General features: G+C 38.0%; 1 protein-coding gene across 7 annotated transcripts in view; it reads right to left on the bottom strand.

The window, feature by feature from the left end:
* The window catches only part of SENP7 (SUMO specific peptidase 7), a 47,569-nt gene that overhangs the window by 8,965 nt on the left and 22,525 nt on the right, over positions 1–16,079 (bottom strand). For 5 of the 7 annotated variants that reach the window (XM_054184058.1, XM_054184077.1, XM_054184084.1 and 2 more), the window contains 11 exons: positions 15,403–15,572; positions 14,088–14,448; positions 13,361–13,518; positions 12,202–12,348; positions 10,664–10,697; positions 9,642–9,815; positions 6,929–7,191; positions 5,727–5,860; positions 4,402–4,518; positions 2,780–2,899; positions 465–557 (listed from right to left, as the gene is read on the bottom strand). In XM_054184058.1, the coding sequence (XP_054040033.1) occupies positions 465–557; positions 2,780–2,899; positions 4,402–4,518; positions 5,727–5,860; positions 6,929–7,191; positions 9,642–9,815; positions 10,664–10,697; positions 12,202–12,348; positions 13,361–13,518; positions 14,088–14,448; positions 15,403–15,572 (1,771 nt within the window). The remainder of the gene's footprint in view (positions 1–464; positions 558–2,779; positions 2,900–4,401; positions 4,519–5,726; positions 5,861–6,928; positions 7,192–9,641; positions 9,816–10,663; positions 10,698–12,201; positions 12,349–13,360; positions 13,519–14,087; positions 14,449–15,402; positions 15,573–16,079) is intronic. The other 2 variants (XM_054184061.1, XM_054184070.1) reach the window with 2 other exon arrangements.

Here is a 16,079-nt window from a genome sequence, read left to right as displayed (position 1 = left end):
TTTTGAATAGAGCTGAGGGTATGGCCTTATCTTTTTCTGCAGCTGTTTTGCATATGTAAGTCCAATGACTATTCAGTTTTACTGAAGTGCAGGTCAGTTATTCAGCCAGGCAAAGGTACAGAACCATGGAAGTACTACTCCTGATCAATTAACACTATGAATTACTGTGATTTCTTTGTAGTAATATTTTTAAGTGCACAGGAATCATCATAATGACACACAAACTATTTTGAAGAATACATAAAAGCAACAGTAAAGCAAAAAACAAAGATGCAAAGTTTACTGAAAACAGCTAAATAAAAAGTTTAACTTTTGAAGAGACTTCAAAATTACTCACTCCTCACACTTCATCAAAAGCTAATGTGTTCATTTATGATAATCCAAACTTACAGCCATAAATCTTTTTATCACCACAACATTAAAATATTTAAATATCAGAAAAGGTGTCTAAAACATATACTTACTCCTCATTCACAGGCACAAAGATATAATCTTTACTGAAGATGTTTATATGACGAGTCCATGTTCTTACTCTTCTGTGTCTTCTCTGTGCTGCTCTGCAGAAACCAAATGACAACTGTTGTTCAGATTTGTTCTTTTTAGTTAAAGCAAAGTATAGGGATTAGTACTCCTACATCTTCCCAATCCCTCAATGGGTTTTTCATTTACTCTTGAAATTTTCCCAACAGAGAAAAAAGATATATCAGCACACCATTGGGGACAAGTGGCTAACAAGTCATTTCTGAACTATCTTAAACTCTTCTACACAAAATCATCCATAGATTTGAAAGGTCTTCCTACAGTTATTTGTCCAGTAATTATTTACTACACTAAATGCAAAAATCTCACCTAAACACCAGCCAATGTAAAACAGACCTATAGCAATATATAAACATCCATAAATTAAACTTCACAATACCACTTTTGAAGGCCTGTCTAGACATCCTTATCTTTTGAAGGAAAAAGCTAACTGCCTTGCATAGAGTCATAGATTCCCTCCAATCCTGAGCTTTAAATGCTGGAGCACATTTAATTTCCAGTCCTAGAGACATAAAGCATGAGGACAGGATACTAGGAGAATAAGAAAAATCTGAGAAGAAACCTACATTTAGATTTTCAGCTTTCTTAGTTTGCACAAGTTGAAATAGAAACCAACAGCTCATAGAACTTTGCTCCAATATGATCTAAAAGCAAAATTCACTCTACTCAGGAGACATCCCTAATAGATACAGCATTCCAATAGCATTCCAATTCCATCCTCATCTGTGATCAAGAAACGTAACTTCAGTGAAGGAATAACGGGAGAAAAGGAGAGAGGAATGGAAAAACAAGCTACTGTGGGACTCTGGATGGGCCAGCATTAAGTGGAGACTTGCTGCAAACTTCCCCTGCTACATGACTCTAGAAGCACTGGGAACTTAAAAGGGGAAAGGAGCTTTCCCAATCTACTGCCTAAGCAGTGCAAAGAAAGAGAAGCAAAGGGTCCTTAAGTTAAGTAGCTGTATCAGTTGAGATTAATTTCATTTACAACACTATGGAGACCAACTTTCCACTATCCACGTATCGAAAAAAAACCAAACCACAGAAACAAACAAAACCCAAACTACCCATAATCACCAGGTAAGCTAAGCCCAAATGCAAAACTAAAATTTCCAAAGACACCTCCTGATCTGGAGCAGATACAGTGCTTGAAATGTGGTGAATTAAGAGTGCCATTCTGGTTCCTCAAGAAGGTTATGGACAATCCAGCCTTATAAAAGGAATCAGATCAAGATACAACAGCATTCTTAACGTGGATAATTTTGTCTCCACCTCAGAAGATTCAGGGTCAGAAGACATTAAATGATGGAAGACATTCCCTCAAGCACAGCTTCTTGAATTTTTGAGACATCTTTGAAAATACTAAAGAAGTTGCCTTTTTTTCCCTTTAACATAGCTTTCAGCCAGCAGTGACTACAACACAAACAAGACGGCACACCTCTTTGTGCAGGTGGCCTCATCTGCCAATAGAATGAAAAACCTGGGGACTTCACCAATAACAGAAGAAAAATCATTTCAGAGAAAGAGGAAAAAAAAGTTTTGATAAGCTGAATGATGAAAACAGAATGAAAGCTGCTGGCAGGTATCACTGTAAATGAAGTGGGGCAGGGCAAGCTCCATGCTCAAACATCAATATTGAGAAGAATGGAAAGTGTCCTAGGGATGGTCCTACCGTTTATACAGTCTTAGTTGGAAACACAAAGTGATATAGAGATATTTAGCTCTTAATGACACTTTTTGTGAAACTCTGCAATTCCAGTGTGCTTAAGTGTTAAAAAACAAATTTGTAAACTTGATGTATAAGAAAATTTTCTTACTAAAATTTTGGACAGTAATTTATTACCAATATGGAAAATGAAGTATGTAGTAAATCTAAAAATATTTTTAGAAGTGCAATTTCATAAAGTGATGCATACCTTGCAAAATGCTGAGTTTATAATAAAAAGTTCAAAATACATACATAATTGTCTGAAGTAAAGATTCAGATAAAGTTGGAGGAAGGTGATAACACTTTCATTAATATGAATATTAATGATATTCATTAATTCACGAATCACACACGGATTCTAGCGAGAAACACCAGCATGCTTAAATCCTGAGTTACAACATTTAACCACTAATCCTTTGGAGAACACTGATTACTATTTTATGTGCTAATTAGGTGATGATCTGCAGAACTTCCAAGTGACATCAATAGATAGCTTATTTCTGGTCATAACAGCACTGAAAATGAACTTACGAAACTTTGAGATCCCCCTCAGAATTTTTTTCTGTCCTGGTCAGGCACTTATAGAAGAAACTGCTAAAAATGTGTACACGGTCAGCAAGATGTTTTGGCGCCTTCTCCAACAACAGGTATCTACCAAAGAAAAAAGAAGGAAATTATTAAATTCCTTTTCTAGAAAGTACTATTACTGATAAAAAAAGACAATTATTTTAATGACTTGTCATACTCAGGTTATGCTTACTATCAGTTGCCTTCACAGTTGCCAATCGTGCCAGACTTTTCTCTCTACTGTGTTTTCAATAAGCACATGGGTGGACATCATCAGTGTATGTAACAGCCAAGCAATTACTAAGAATGCAGTTATTTTTTGCCTCAGAGTTGTGCTCCACTATTAATGCTTCTGAATTTCTTTTCAGAGTTAGGTTTCTATCCCTTGTAATTAAGACAGGCTTGAAAACCTAAGCAAATGTAAGCCTATGGAGTGTTACACTCCTGCATATACAAAAAGCATAGAACAGTTCAGTACTATAAATTGTCCGTTTTACTCCTACAGGTTATGCGTGTGAAAGTTAAGACAAATATTCTACAGGTACTCATTCTGTATGATTTTACTGTTGATCATTTTACTATAAACATTGGCTCCAGTGTTTATTCTGTCATCCTAGAAGGCTTTTGTAATTGCCATCATCCTACACAAGGTGCCTCCAGCTTCACATGATGACTCGGGCAACACAGTCATACATGATACAGGTTGCCACATAATGAAAACTGAGAATGTGGGAAGTCTAATAAAGTTTAAAAAGCAGAGGGGTTTCCTGCAATCATTGCATTAAATTCCTTTATTCTCATCTTCCTTTTCTGGCAAGATAAAGCTACAGCTATTGAGGGGACCATGCTGCACGACTGATTTCTAGTTCAGAGCAAAATACAAGCAGCTTTGCTGTAAAACCACATCAAAACACTTTAGTACACATTTCCTTTTCCACACCTCCAGAAAAGAGCTTTTAACTGGCTTCCTGTTGCTCATGGTTACCGCAGCCACGTGGACAACCTTCAAAAGAGCCAGAATTCTGCTTAGGCTTGAGTCAGCACAGGGAAAATAAACCTCAGCTTTAGGGAATCGTGGCCCACAGCACTGGTTCTGGAAAACTTACTTTCACAAGCAACTTTAGCAGGATGGCATGAAGCAGGTGAGCCAAGCTCAACTTCCTCAAGAAGTATTAGCTGTGTTCCTTTCTCCAGGAGCTGTGCATCAGAAGAATTCCTGAACTCTTGCACAGAATAGCAGGCGATGCTCCACTTCATGCAAACTTAGTAAATAGAGTACCTAGTACAGACCCTCTACTTTGTTCACCTGCCTGCTTAAATCTGTACAGCATTGTGAGGTCACCAAGAGGCTTTTTTTCCCCCAGCTATTCTGTCTGCGTTATATCACAGCCCTTTAGACAGGCAACAAGAATGAACTGAAACAAATGAAACTGCTGAAAATACACAAAAGCTTTAAAAAAGTCCCAAGTTACAAATTCATCATCCTGTTACTTTTAAAATTATTGTGTCATATTTAGTGACCAGTAACATTAGTTATTGTAACATTCAAGTCCAAGAAGAATACAATTAAGGCTGTTGTTACTTACTTAAGATAGAAATCAATGATGACATCATTGAGAAACTCTCCATATTCTAAGCACGCCAGGTCTTCTCTTGTGACTCCCAGTCCTCCTTTTGCAGGTGGGGGTGGATAAACAATTAAACTAGAAAACACAAATCACATTATAACAGCAACAAACTGCCTTTTACATGACATCCTTCTTAATATTGCCGTCCCACATGTAGAAGATTTTCTAGAAAACCTTTTAAAAGCGGTAGTTCTCAGAACTGTTGACTAACTCAAGAGTCCTTTACCATTTCTTCCTCCAACAGTTAAGCGTTACGAAGAAATATGCACCCTACTGCACAATGAAATTTTGAGACAACTTTTGAAAAGGAGATTATTTTTTACCTTCATCTTGTTTTTCTATTTTTCATAGAAGTAACTGATAAATGAACACGTAAAATGGGAAGAAATACTAGGGAATATATTCTCAAATGGTATGAACGAACCCTGATTTTCTACTCATTACGACTCCAATAACAACTCCCACATTTCCAAGCAGGAAATTTGGATTTACATGCCATGCACCATATGCACTGTAAGTGGTTTGAAACTGCTCAAGTTACTTCTAAAGCTAGTATTTAAAATACATTTTAAAAGCTCTAGATTAACAACCGTATTACTTAACTGGAACCACGAACCGAGCATTTTTGCTGTTGCAGAAACAAAACCAACTGCTATACAGTCAGTAAAAACAGTGACAGCAAAAGGCAAGAGTTCTTAAGAGCAATTTACTTCATTTATGTTTGCTGTACTGGAAGTATGAGGGCTAACAGGCTAGTGCAGACAGAACTGAGGCATGTCAGCACTCTCAGAGTGTCTTGCTGCATTACACAGTTGTATGTTCTCATTTTCTAACATCTTTTGTTAACCAAGCTCCTGTACTAACTAGTCAATTTTATGACAACCTAGTTATAAATAGACTGAGTGTGACAGAACAGTGAAAAAACCCCATTGTTTAGATTTAAAAAAAAAAAAGCTCAGCTTGAGTTAGCAATAGTTTTGCTGTGATACGGACTTAGACGGACACTCACAGAGGCCATGAGGTCCCTACCCTCCCATTGATGCATCCATGATAGGAACTTGAAGTCACAATTCAGGTATTCTCTAATTTCTGTGAGATTTTGTGTCCCTGTAACATATCCATTTTGTCTGTTACCTACCAGGATAGAAACAGGAATAACTACATTCACACAACACTTCCAAATCAACTGGCAGAATGGTAGCTAAGCCAGGGCTTTTATTCCAGCAACTCGTTTATTCAATTTGTTTTATTTTCACCTTCTCATTTATATGGAATATACTTACTTCTTAACTGCTCCGGTTTCTCTTACTTCTTTCCATTCTTCATTCAGTGCCGAAGACAGAGAGATGGCATAGCAACCACTATTCTGCTTGTTTGCAAGGGCATAACTGCGCCTGACCACTTTTGGTTTTGATTCCTACCAGGAAAAATCCAAACAATAATAGTAGTAAAAGGCATTAAACAGCTTGATATGTAAAACAGAATACACAAAAGCCGAGCCTGAAGCCCACAGGAGTACACTACATCACTGAAGAAGAATCCTGCTGGAGAGCAGAAATGTAAACATTATTATTTAGGCAAATGTGCCACTGCTCAGACAATAAAAAAAGTTATGCCCCTTTTACAATTATGACAGGTCTTCATCTGTTCATAACCTCTCTCTAAAACTTTTTAAGCATTATTCAGCCAACTGACACAAAATTGGTTTTGCAGAAGAAACAGGACCTGAAAGGATGGAGATAAGTATCAGACTGTCTTACTAGGAGCTGTGTATGCTTGGAAGGTTTGAAAATCTAGTTCTTAACAATTTGCCTAAAAATCATACAGATTTGAACTGGCTGGCTCAATTTTTAAGTTCTCAGTTTCATAGCCAGATTGATCTGTTGTCTCTGTGATTTTTACCGATGGGAACAAACTGAAGCGACAATGGTGTGGGGTTGGGTTGAGACATTTACCCCTCAGAGGCAGATGTACTAACACATTAACTTCCACAGCCCCATCTCCCCAGCAGCCTTAGGAATCATTTAGCTTTTCAAGCTGTGGAGCCCCCACAAAAATGTCTAGAGGTGTCTGGAACAATCAAGATACAGAGCTCCTCCTCTGCTGCATTCCTTCACTTCCAGCTTAACTGAAAAGTGGCTCCATCACTCACTATTTGATTAACTCTCAATTTGTTACCCTGGAGACCACAAGGGCAGGATATCCCTGTGGTTCTAGGCACATACAACCATGAACCTAAAGCTTCAGTATTTGCCACTTACTGATGAGGTCTATACACTATCCCTCTGTGGACACAACCTAGTTTACTGCAAACCTTGCCCTTTGTCAGGCAAACCTTTGTCAGAGAAAAGTAACAAACATGGCTGATTTTTTTTTTTTTTTGAGCTATGGATTAAGAAAGAATTTATTTTCTGCAACTGGCTGATCTAAAATTTACTAGAATGCCAACAGGTGGTGACGAATCAAGCAACAGCTAGTCACTAACCTGAACTGCAGGCTCATGAGCATCTGAGGTATTCTCTTTTGGCATACGTTGCTTTAGTAGATCTTTACTGGAACTCAGAAAAGAGCTCTCTTCAGGAGAAAGGTCCTTAAACAAGGGTAATGCTTGCTTCAAAGACAAAAACTCAGGGAGATCTGGTGCTCTGTTCTTCTTGCTCACATCTGTCATCAATTCAGTCAGCCTGTCTTCTTCCCATTCTGTGAGCGGTTGGGACAGCTCAAGAAATACAAATTCACTGGATTTGGCTGCAAAAAAGAGAGAATGGGTAGTATTAATTATTAGGTTACATGATAAAAACTTGTCTGCACACTCACAAAGGAGCATAGAGAGACAATGGCAAGAGGGGGAGCCCAAATAATACCCTGCCAGGTTTATCACAGTGGCTATCAGCCCACCAAAGACCCACCTGCGCAAGAGGTGCACAGAGGGACAGGAACCTGCACTAAGGACTAGGAGGAAGGGACACCCACTCTGGGCCCTTCCCAGGGCTGTCCAAGGGAAGCCTCAGCCCAGGGTCCAGACCTGAAACCCATCTAGATGAGTCAAGGCCAGACCACCTTTTGGACTGAGACAGGGTTACTGCTGTGGTATAGGGCACACATGATGGGATGCAAGGGAAGAGCATTTTGGGATTGCACAGGACTATTTATGGGATGTTTAGGGGAGAAACCAAAGGCAGGCAAAGGGAGGGGTTTGAGTGACTGGGGGGGGAACAAGTGTGCAAAAATAGAGGGCTAAGGGCATTAAAAACACCAGTCCCATCTAACATCTAAATACTTTGCTGGTCATTACACTTGCTGGCCATGCCCTGTGCATTGATCGGCGCAGTCCATCCTGTCTTCTTATTAAATTCCTTTCTAACTCCCTCCTGGGTGAGGGACTCTCTATTCGATGTTTGCGTATGGGGGTCTAAGCGCAGCAACTGGAGTGAATGCCTGTGTGCAAGGGAGCATGCGATTGCTAGCAAAGATCAAGCCATACAAGGTGAAAAGGTGAAGTGCCCTGGAAGACAGAGGGGTGAGCAGGTCCACAGGGGACAGCTCTGGCTCCGCAACTGCCTGTGTATCTTGAAGGATGAGAGCACAGGGGGCTCAGCTATTGGGACCAGGGGAGTCCTGGCCAGCTGCATGCCTGCATGCGCATGACAGTCTGTACCAGCAACTGGCAGTGACCTCAGTGGTTTGTATGTCCAGGTGCCAGCAACTGAGGAGACTGGCATCCAGGACCAGCAACTGGGCAGACTGAGTATCAGAGCCCAGCTGACAGAGCGATCCACCTTGTACATATATATGTGTGTGTATATGTGTGTGTATATATACACACATATATATGCACACGCACACACACACATATATACGTATGTGTGTATTTTCTCACTAGTGGGCCTCCATCCTGCTCAGTCAGAGAGGGGAGCAGGATGAAGCTGTTGGTGCTATGTTCGTATGAGCACACATGTGTCTGTGTTATCTGTGTGGCCAGCTATGTATATATGTCGTGTACGTGTGTGCTCTACGTATGTGCTCTACCTATTGGGACTACATCTTCACCCAGGGACGTGGAGCGGCAGCAGCCTCACCACTCTCAGGATGTCAGATCTGTCATGATGTATTTTCATCTAATATTAACACACTAAGAAGGCAGAGCAGAATCATCGCAACTATTTCCACAATCTGTAAAACCACCACTGATTTGTTACAAGTCTCTACATACATTTAAAAATATTTACATTACTACATATTTACAAAGCATAAAACATTCAAGCATAGAAATTTAATAACAACTGAAGATTTCTCCTACAACAAGAATGTAATCAAGATAAATAAAGCTAAGATTAAAAAGTTCCTCACAGCTTCATACCCAGATTCCACTCATTTCACTGGGAGCTGCATCTATAGAAGCTACCAGTAACTTTGATAAAACCTACATCAAGTAAAGGTAACTCACTGCTAAAATTTCACTCAGTATTTCACTTCAAACTACTCATGCTCCTAATCTAAAGTTAACATTACTTATAAATTTTCCTCATGCAGGTGCTAATTACACAAGGTAAACATACTGTTAAATTTCACACAGGCAACTCTGACATCATCATTTTGTTAGATGTCATTTTGCAATGATTTTGCTAACGTAAAAACCTTGTATGCTTGTGCCCCTCTGAATATTTGAGCAAAAGTTATATTCAGTTTTACAGAGCTTCACACTAGAAAAATAAATAGAGCCAGTCCATAAGACCCTACAGACTAAATAGCCCCTTCGGCCTTTAGTGGATGTTTTCTCCAGTAATAATGCAATGGCCAAGGCAGTCTTGTCAAAGATCAAATCAACCTTTATCTGCCAAGCCGTTCAACTAGCATATACGTTACTCAAGAGTAAGGACACTTAAAACATCCCATTTCTTTTAAAGGGAGAAACACTTTATATACAAGCCTAGTTTTAGAAGGCCTCCTCACAAAGATTACAATTGGCCTGTGTTACAAGGTCTTTTTATTAAGTGGTTTTGAATCACATTAAGTTAGATTTTGCTTCCAAATACAAGTATAGCAAGGCAATTTAGAAAAGCAAAACTGACCAACACGTCTTTAAAAAGCTATAGGCCTTCCTCAGTATTCCAGAAGCATAACTGTAAAATAACTGCTTTATTGACATGCCATATATTAGACCTTTTCATTACATTAAAGGAAAAGAGATTACTCACATGGCTTGCTGATAACTAGCTTTCCTAATTGGGCTTCAATCTTTTCTAGGTAATCCACAGACAACCAAAGGAAAATGATCGCTTTCGAAGAACAGCCACCATCACTTCTCCACAAGCCAAACCTTCTCAAATCCAGAGTATCCACTGTCAGCTCAATATTCTTATTAAGAGCCACTGTAGAAAACAGAATTTAAAATAACCATATATTTCACAGCCACGGGTAACTATAAAGTCATACATGTTATAGCAATTACATACTAAGACCTAAGTATGATCAGAGTGTACTGAAACAGTACTTGTAGATTTTATTCCCGGCATTACATAAAGTGTGTTGAGAATGTAATACTTAAATCAGCTATAACAAACTATGTAAAAAAAGTTATCAAATTGTAACACCAAAAGCTAAATATCTAAACACACAATTCCTCATGAAAAAAATTCTATTTTTTCTCAGAATAACCAAGTTAATACCTACAAATATAGAAAAAAATATTGCAAATCATGAACTCCTATTTGCTTTAGTCAATCCAATTCAGAACTGCTCACAAACCTTCTCCTACAAGACACAGAAACCACACATCTTCAGAAAATGCACCAAATGCAAATCTAAGAGTTATATTCCTCTTAGCTTTAGTCAACTCATACGTTTTTCTTTAATAAACCTAGTCATCTAAAATCCTAATCTGAAAAGACTAACGCTTCACCTCAAAAACAGGGTCATATTTACTACAGTTCAACACTTAACATACGCAGGGATGCTAAAGGCAAGGCCATTAAAACTACAAGCTCACCTTGTAAGTGTAAGAAGCTGATAAATTATTAATGCTTACACTTACAGACACTAACACTTATTTAAACTGTAATTTTTAATTATTGTAAACTGTAATTTTTAAAATCATTTCATGTCTTTGTGAAAGCAAATAAGATTATAAATTATTCATAATATAAATATATACTGAGTATTTTAATGCAATACTTTAAAGATATAGTTAAGAGAAAGCTAAAGAAAGAGATTCTCTTACCTTGAAATGGGATCATAATATACTTGGTTGTAAACTGAAATAAGATTACAAAAAATATAAATTAGTTTGCTTTTTACAAAATAATTAAAACACAAGTAAGAATTTTAATTAACTGCACATAACCAAATAAACTGAAAATAATATCATAGCATCATTTAGGTTGGAAAAGACCCTTAAGATCATTGAGTCCAACTGTTAACCTAACACTGCCACGTCCGATATGCCTAATTTAAGAACTTAATATTGCCTATTTTCCCGAAAACAACACTTCTGAATACACATTGCAGAATGTAATTGACAGCAAATTGACTTCCAGAGGTGCTCAGTACTGAGAAATAAGCAGAAAGTTGCAGAGCTGCCTGCAGACTCCTTAACAAGAAAAAAAACTGATAAAAAACTTGGGACAAAACCAGCTCATTTGTAAACTCCTCGTGATAAAGACTGTCAGCTGCACTATTTGAATTAAGGAATGCTATATAAATGGTCCAACACTGGGGTGTTACTTTGCTATTTATATTAAACTTCGAATTAAAGTATTTAAAGTTTCCACTTAACACTGCTGCTATGTTAAGACAACTTGGCTAAATAAAGAATCCTTTATTGTCACTTTGACATAAGGTTGTCATATACATTGAGCAAAGACATTTCTCTTACGTTACCACAGTAAGCACAAAGTTGTTTTTTCCAAGGAAAAATTTCACTTTCCACCTAAAAGCATTGATTCTAAACGTACTTCAACTCATTTCTCAAATGGTTTTGGCATATTAACTTAGGAAGTTTCCATGAAATGTTTCCATTACTGCATGAGAACTGCTGCACAAAACTCCTGTTTTGCGAAAAGCTGAAACTATTATTACAATCCAAGATTCCAAAATGTCTTACTGCAGGCAAAAATAAAAGATTTACATGTTCAAACATTTATTTTTCAATTGCAATATACAGAATGAGTCTGTTCAAAGACCTGTTGAAACTCCTGCAGCTGGTACTCCACTTGAAGTACACCTTCACTTGTATTTCTACACCCTATGAGTGGCATGTTGCTTATGCACTAATGCTTTTAGTGTTGGTTTTCTGCTCTTTAAAGTTACAAAACAAGCAATTCTCTGTTTAAAAGGAAAGATCAGCACATAGTATATATCTGAACTCTTATCACTATGGATTACTTTACTCTAGTATCTGTACTATTTCTGAGAAAAGTAATTGGTGTTTATCTCAAGTGACATGAACTCTAACATGGCCGTTATTTTCTGTTAGAACTCAGAAAAAGCTTCCTCGGTATGATTTCTGTTCCAGTATAGCATTTATACAGCACCTTTACCTCTGAAAACTGGGACCACAGAAAATCCCAGTTAGCTTTTCTAATAATAGCAATCCAGGCATATGAGGTAATGGAATACACAACCCATCGTTTAGCCAAAGCAATTTGATGTAAAAATATTCCAAACTCAGTGCTTCCACACTAAGTACCACTAACTTTGCCTAACTAGAAATTTAATTTTTTAATATTCTCAAAATATCACTGTAATAGAACAACTTACCCTAGCAGGACCTGTTGATAACCATTTAAATTTCCCAATGTATAGACTATCAAATTCAACATCCAATGCTGGGTTCATCTGTTTTCTAGGTGGGCTTCCAGAAGGTAAGCTGACAGGACACATATCATCAATTGGTTCTGTTAAAAACTGGGGGGGAGGGGGGAAAAAGTACATTTACCACAAAGATTTAAATGAGACACTTCCCTCCTGTAACCTGAGGAATCTTTTCTTTATGTTTTTAAGAATTTACTCCCAAAGTCAATTTCCATATGAGAAATCCATATTAAAAAGCTGTAAATGTTATTACAGTCATTACTGACAACGTTCTAACAGTATCTTACTGCACCTCTGAAGTTCCCATTGGCAAGACATAAGCTGTGCTCTTTACTAATCTAGAACCAAGTAAAAACTCAAACAAGAAAGCAACAAAAAATACCCCTCTTCAAAGGTACCCTATCAAAGGTACAGAATCCAATTCAATGCTTATGATCAAAACAACGCATCTGTGAGAAGAGGCAACATTGTCTCTTCTGGCTTGTTTCAGGATTATAGAGACAATTTAAATCCAGGTCAAAACAAGCAGCACAAGGCTAACCAAGTCCAAAGTGGGGCAACAACCTTTATGGCTAGTTTCAGATTCAAATTCCACTGCTAGCCACACCGGAAAGGGAACTTCACCCTATCCCTGTCTGCTGTCAACAAAGATCCCTCAACTTCTCCTTGCACTGAATTACAACAGGGGACTGGATGACAAGAAGAAACTACTGACTTTAACTACAATAAATATAAAAAACATTGTGTAGAAAAAAAAAAGCTTTTCACAGCTGTATCTTCATGCTGTTAACCTCTAGCTCAGATTACTACTCGATCCTTCCTGTTTTGTAATATTAAACATTTCCAAATGTTTATTTTCAAAATATGAAATGCATTGTATGTTGCAAAAACACTCAAGCTTCAGAGCCACAGATCTTTTCTGAAGACTGTCCAGAATTCTATATTCTATCTGTGAAATAAATTACTGCAGCTACAGCTGGTTGCTGGAACTAAACATATCTGCTCTAAACATCTCACTTTTGTGCTAACATGCAAGAAAAAATAAACATTGGAGAAATAAATTAAAGGGTTGGCATAACAACACATAGGCCAGAAACTGGACTACCTGCTCTGTGGGACTTTCCATCTTGTTTTCTAATTGCTTTGCTGAGAAACAGAAGTCAGACTGTTTGTCTGTTTCTTTATTGTCAGTGATCTTATCCTGCAGCAGCTCTGTGCATTTTGGCTCAGAAGACACATCTTCATCATCACTGGAAAGGACAACTAAAGAGGAAAAAATAAGTATACATATACTACAAGATGCAGACTTGAGAATATTTCATTCATTGTGGATTTCAGATGAGCAAAGAATTCTCTCTTGCAGCATGTAATATTGAAGTACATTGCCCAAACCAGACAAGGTCTGCGTGCATGGAAGTGTATGCAACAAGTACTGCTTTGTACCTATATTAACACTTTTTACCCGAGATGCTCAAAATTATTTGAATATTAAAAGAAACGGGCCACAACATAGCTGCTTCAAAGAAGAGAGAATTTTTTTTTCCTCAGTTTAAGCATAATTTAAAAGTACAAGCTTGATTTTCCGTAGCCATAAGGACTGGAATTTGAAAATCCTGCTCTCTATCCTGTTTCTCAGTACAGGACCCTCTGCACTCCAGCAGAGGACACTGGCACTAGGCGCTGTTCTCTAACCTGCACAATGCATTACAAACAGCACGATCTCTGTCTTCAATCTTTTGTTCCATATGTTTCAACTAGGCAGTCACGCATGAGTTCTCCTAGTACCTAGGCGTACCAATAGTAATTGTCAGCAGCACAGACACAGTACATACTTGGGTCAACTGAAACAAGTTGCCGATTACCCCTGCAGATTCTGTTCCGCAGCTTGCTCAGATACTGTGATGCGTCCATCTTTAATTTCCTGAGGGCGCTAACTCCTGGTGAAATCATGTCCTCACTGGTGGCAGAAAGCTGTTTCTCTGACAAGTTTCTGGAAGGAGACTCTGACCCAGGTTCCTCTGTGCAGCTGTAAGCAGGCCTCAAGCGGTTGTGGTTGGAAGCGTCTTTATATTCTCTCTCTAATGGCTGCAGAATACAGTCCGGCAACAGAATTGTATTAGATCTGTGACTTTGTCCATCCTCACAGGGTGTTCTGCAGCCAGGAGACTCGGTTGAACTCAATCTTTGCTCTTTCTAGAAAACAGGAATCAGACAGGATATATGTTTATTTCTTGATATATGGTGGTTCGGCTCAGCGACCACTGAGACTTAGCCACGGGCTAGACAAAATAATTATAGCTTAATGCAGCTGCATTTAGAGCACAAGTCAGAGTAATTTCTCCCTCCTCGTGTTCCAAAGGTTGTTACATAAAGGTATGAGGGACCACCTTTTAAAAGTCTACTTTGACCCCCATTGAAACTGATCAAGAAACTCTTTCTGATTTTTTAGCAGCTCTCTCATTGCCTGACACTGAAAGACCAAGCACCAGTGATGTTCATTACTCTGCAAATGTGTGGCTTGGTCAACTAGGTGAACAGGACTCAGCAACTACCTACTTCTGTGGGGTTTTAATCAGAAGGTTACAGAGATGCCTTTATTGTATTCAAATGCTTGAATATAAATCACAGTTTGTACTTTACCGATTGGTTCCCTCAGTCTTTTTTCTCCCCACCCGCCCCCCTCCCCCCAAATCTTAATGACAGATAAGAATAAAACTTTAGGGAAGGGTAAGACAGACTGAGGAGGGAGAAAGATGACATCCGCAAGATTTTAATAACCCCAGGTATACTTTGTAATTTTTGTATTGAAGTCCCTAATTAGTCTATACCGACTGTGAAAGAAGCCTCACTTAAGTAGCTAGATGCCTTATTTCCAAGATTGTACTACTCCATGCTCCTGTCTGAAGGAAACACCGTCTTTCATATCTCACCACCTTTCTGCTACAACAAGCATATTCTGATGTTGTGGACGGAAGTACATATACTCACTCTTCTTGATGCACCACTGAACTACTTTCCCTCAACAGGTGTAATAGTATCCCTAGATACCCTATTTATTAGTAGAATTTTTTTATTTTGGATGTTGCTACTGAAGAGTGTGTGCATGTGTGTACACAAACACATATGTTAAACTTAAGTGCAACTTACAGACAGCAGAAGTGATTTTTCTGGAATATGTGCATTACAATCATCAGAAATATGGCCACTAGATCTTCTTTTCCTTTTCTCAGAATCAAAAGAGCCCATTTCCTTCTGACTAAAAGTGGTGCTGTTCATGTTTCTGCTCCTCTTTTCCAGTTCATCATAGTTCTGGTTTTCTGTGTCAGGAAAAACCAAGTGATTTAATGGGTTATCCTTAAACACCTTTGTATTTCTTCATATCTGTTATATCTTAAATTAAATGCATGGAACTAGATACCCTCCACAATAGTTCATTCCTTTTTTAAATGTGTGTGGCTGCCAAAATATATTCTGTACAATAATTAAGGAAACATTATTATTGCAGAATTAGTTAAGATAAGGGTATAACCAAATTCGTACCTCACTTCCAAGTAAGAATTAGCACTCCATACTCCAGTTTTTATCTTCTGATGGATGCAATATTCTCCATTTCCTGTTCTAATCTGCAAATATTACTAACCAGTATGTTCTTTCTGGAGACTCAGCATAGAGCTCATCTTTTTCAGCAGCAAATACAAATACGGTCATATAGCATAAACATTTTAGGAGGGCTCACAAACCATTTGAGCATTCTTAATGTATTACATTCTTGAGAGTAAAAGACTTTTTATAAAATCAGGATTATAATGCTGCAGTGAGGCTTC

This window comes from Rissa tridactyla, chromosome 1 (assembly GCF_028500815.1).
Source record: "Rissa tridactyla isolate bRisTri1 chromosome 1, bRisTri1.patW.cur.20221130, whole genome shotgun sequence".
Taxonomy (NCBI): Eukaryota; Metazoa; Chordata; class Aves; order Charadriiformes; family Laridae; genus Rissa; species Rissa tridactyla.
Note: the sequence above shows the minus strand (reverse complement) of the source record. Positions and strands in the feature narration are given on the sequence as shown.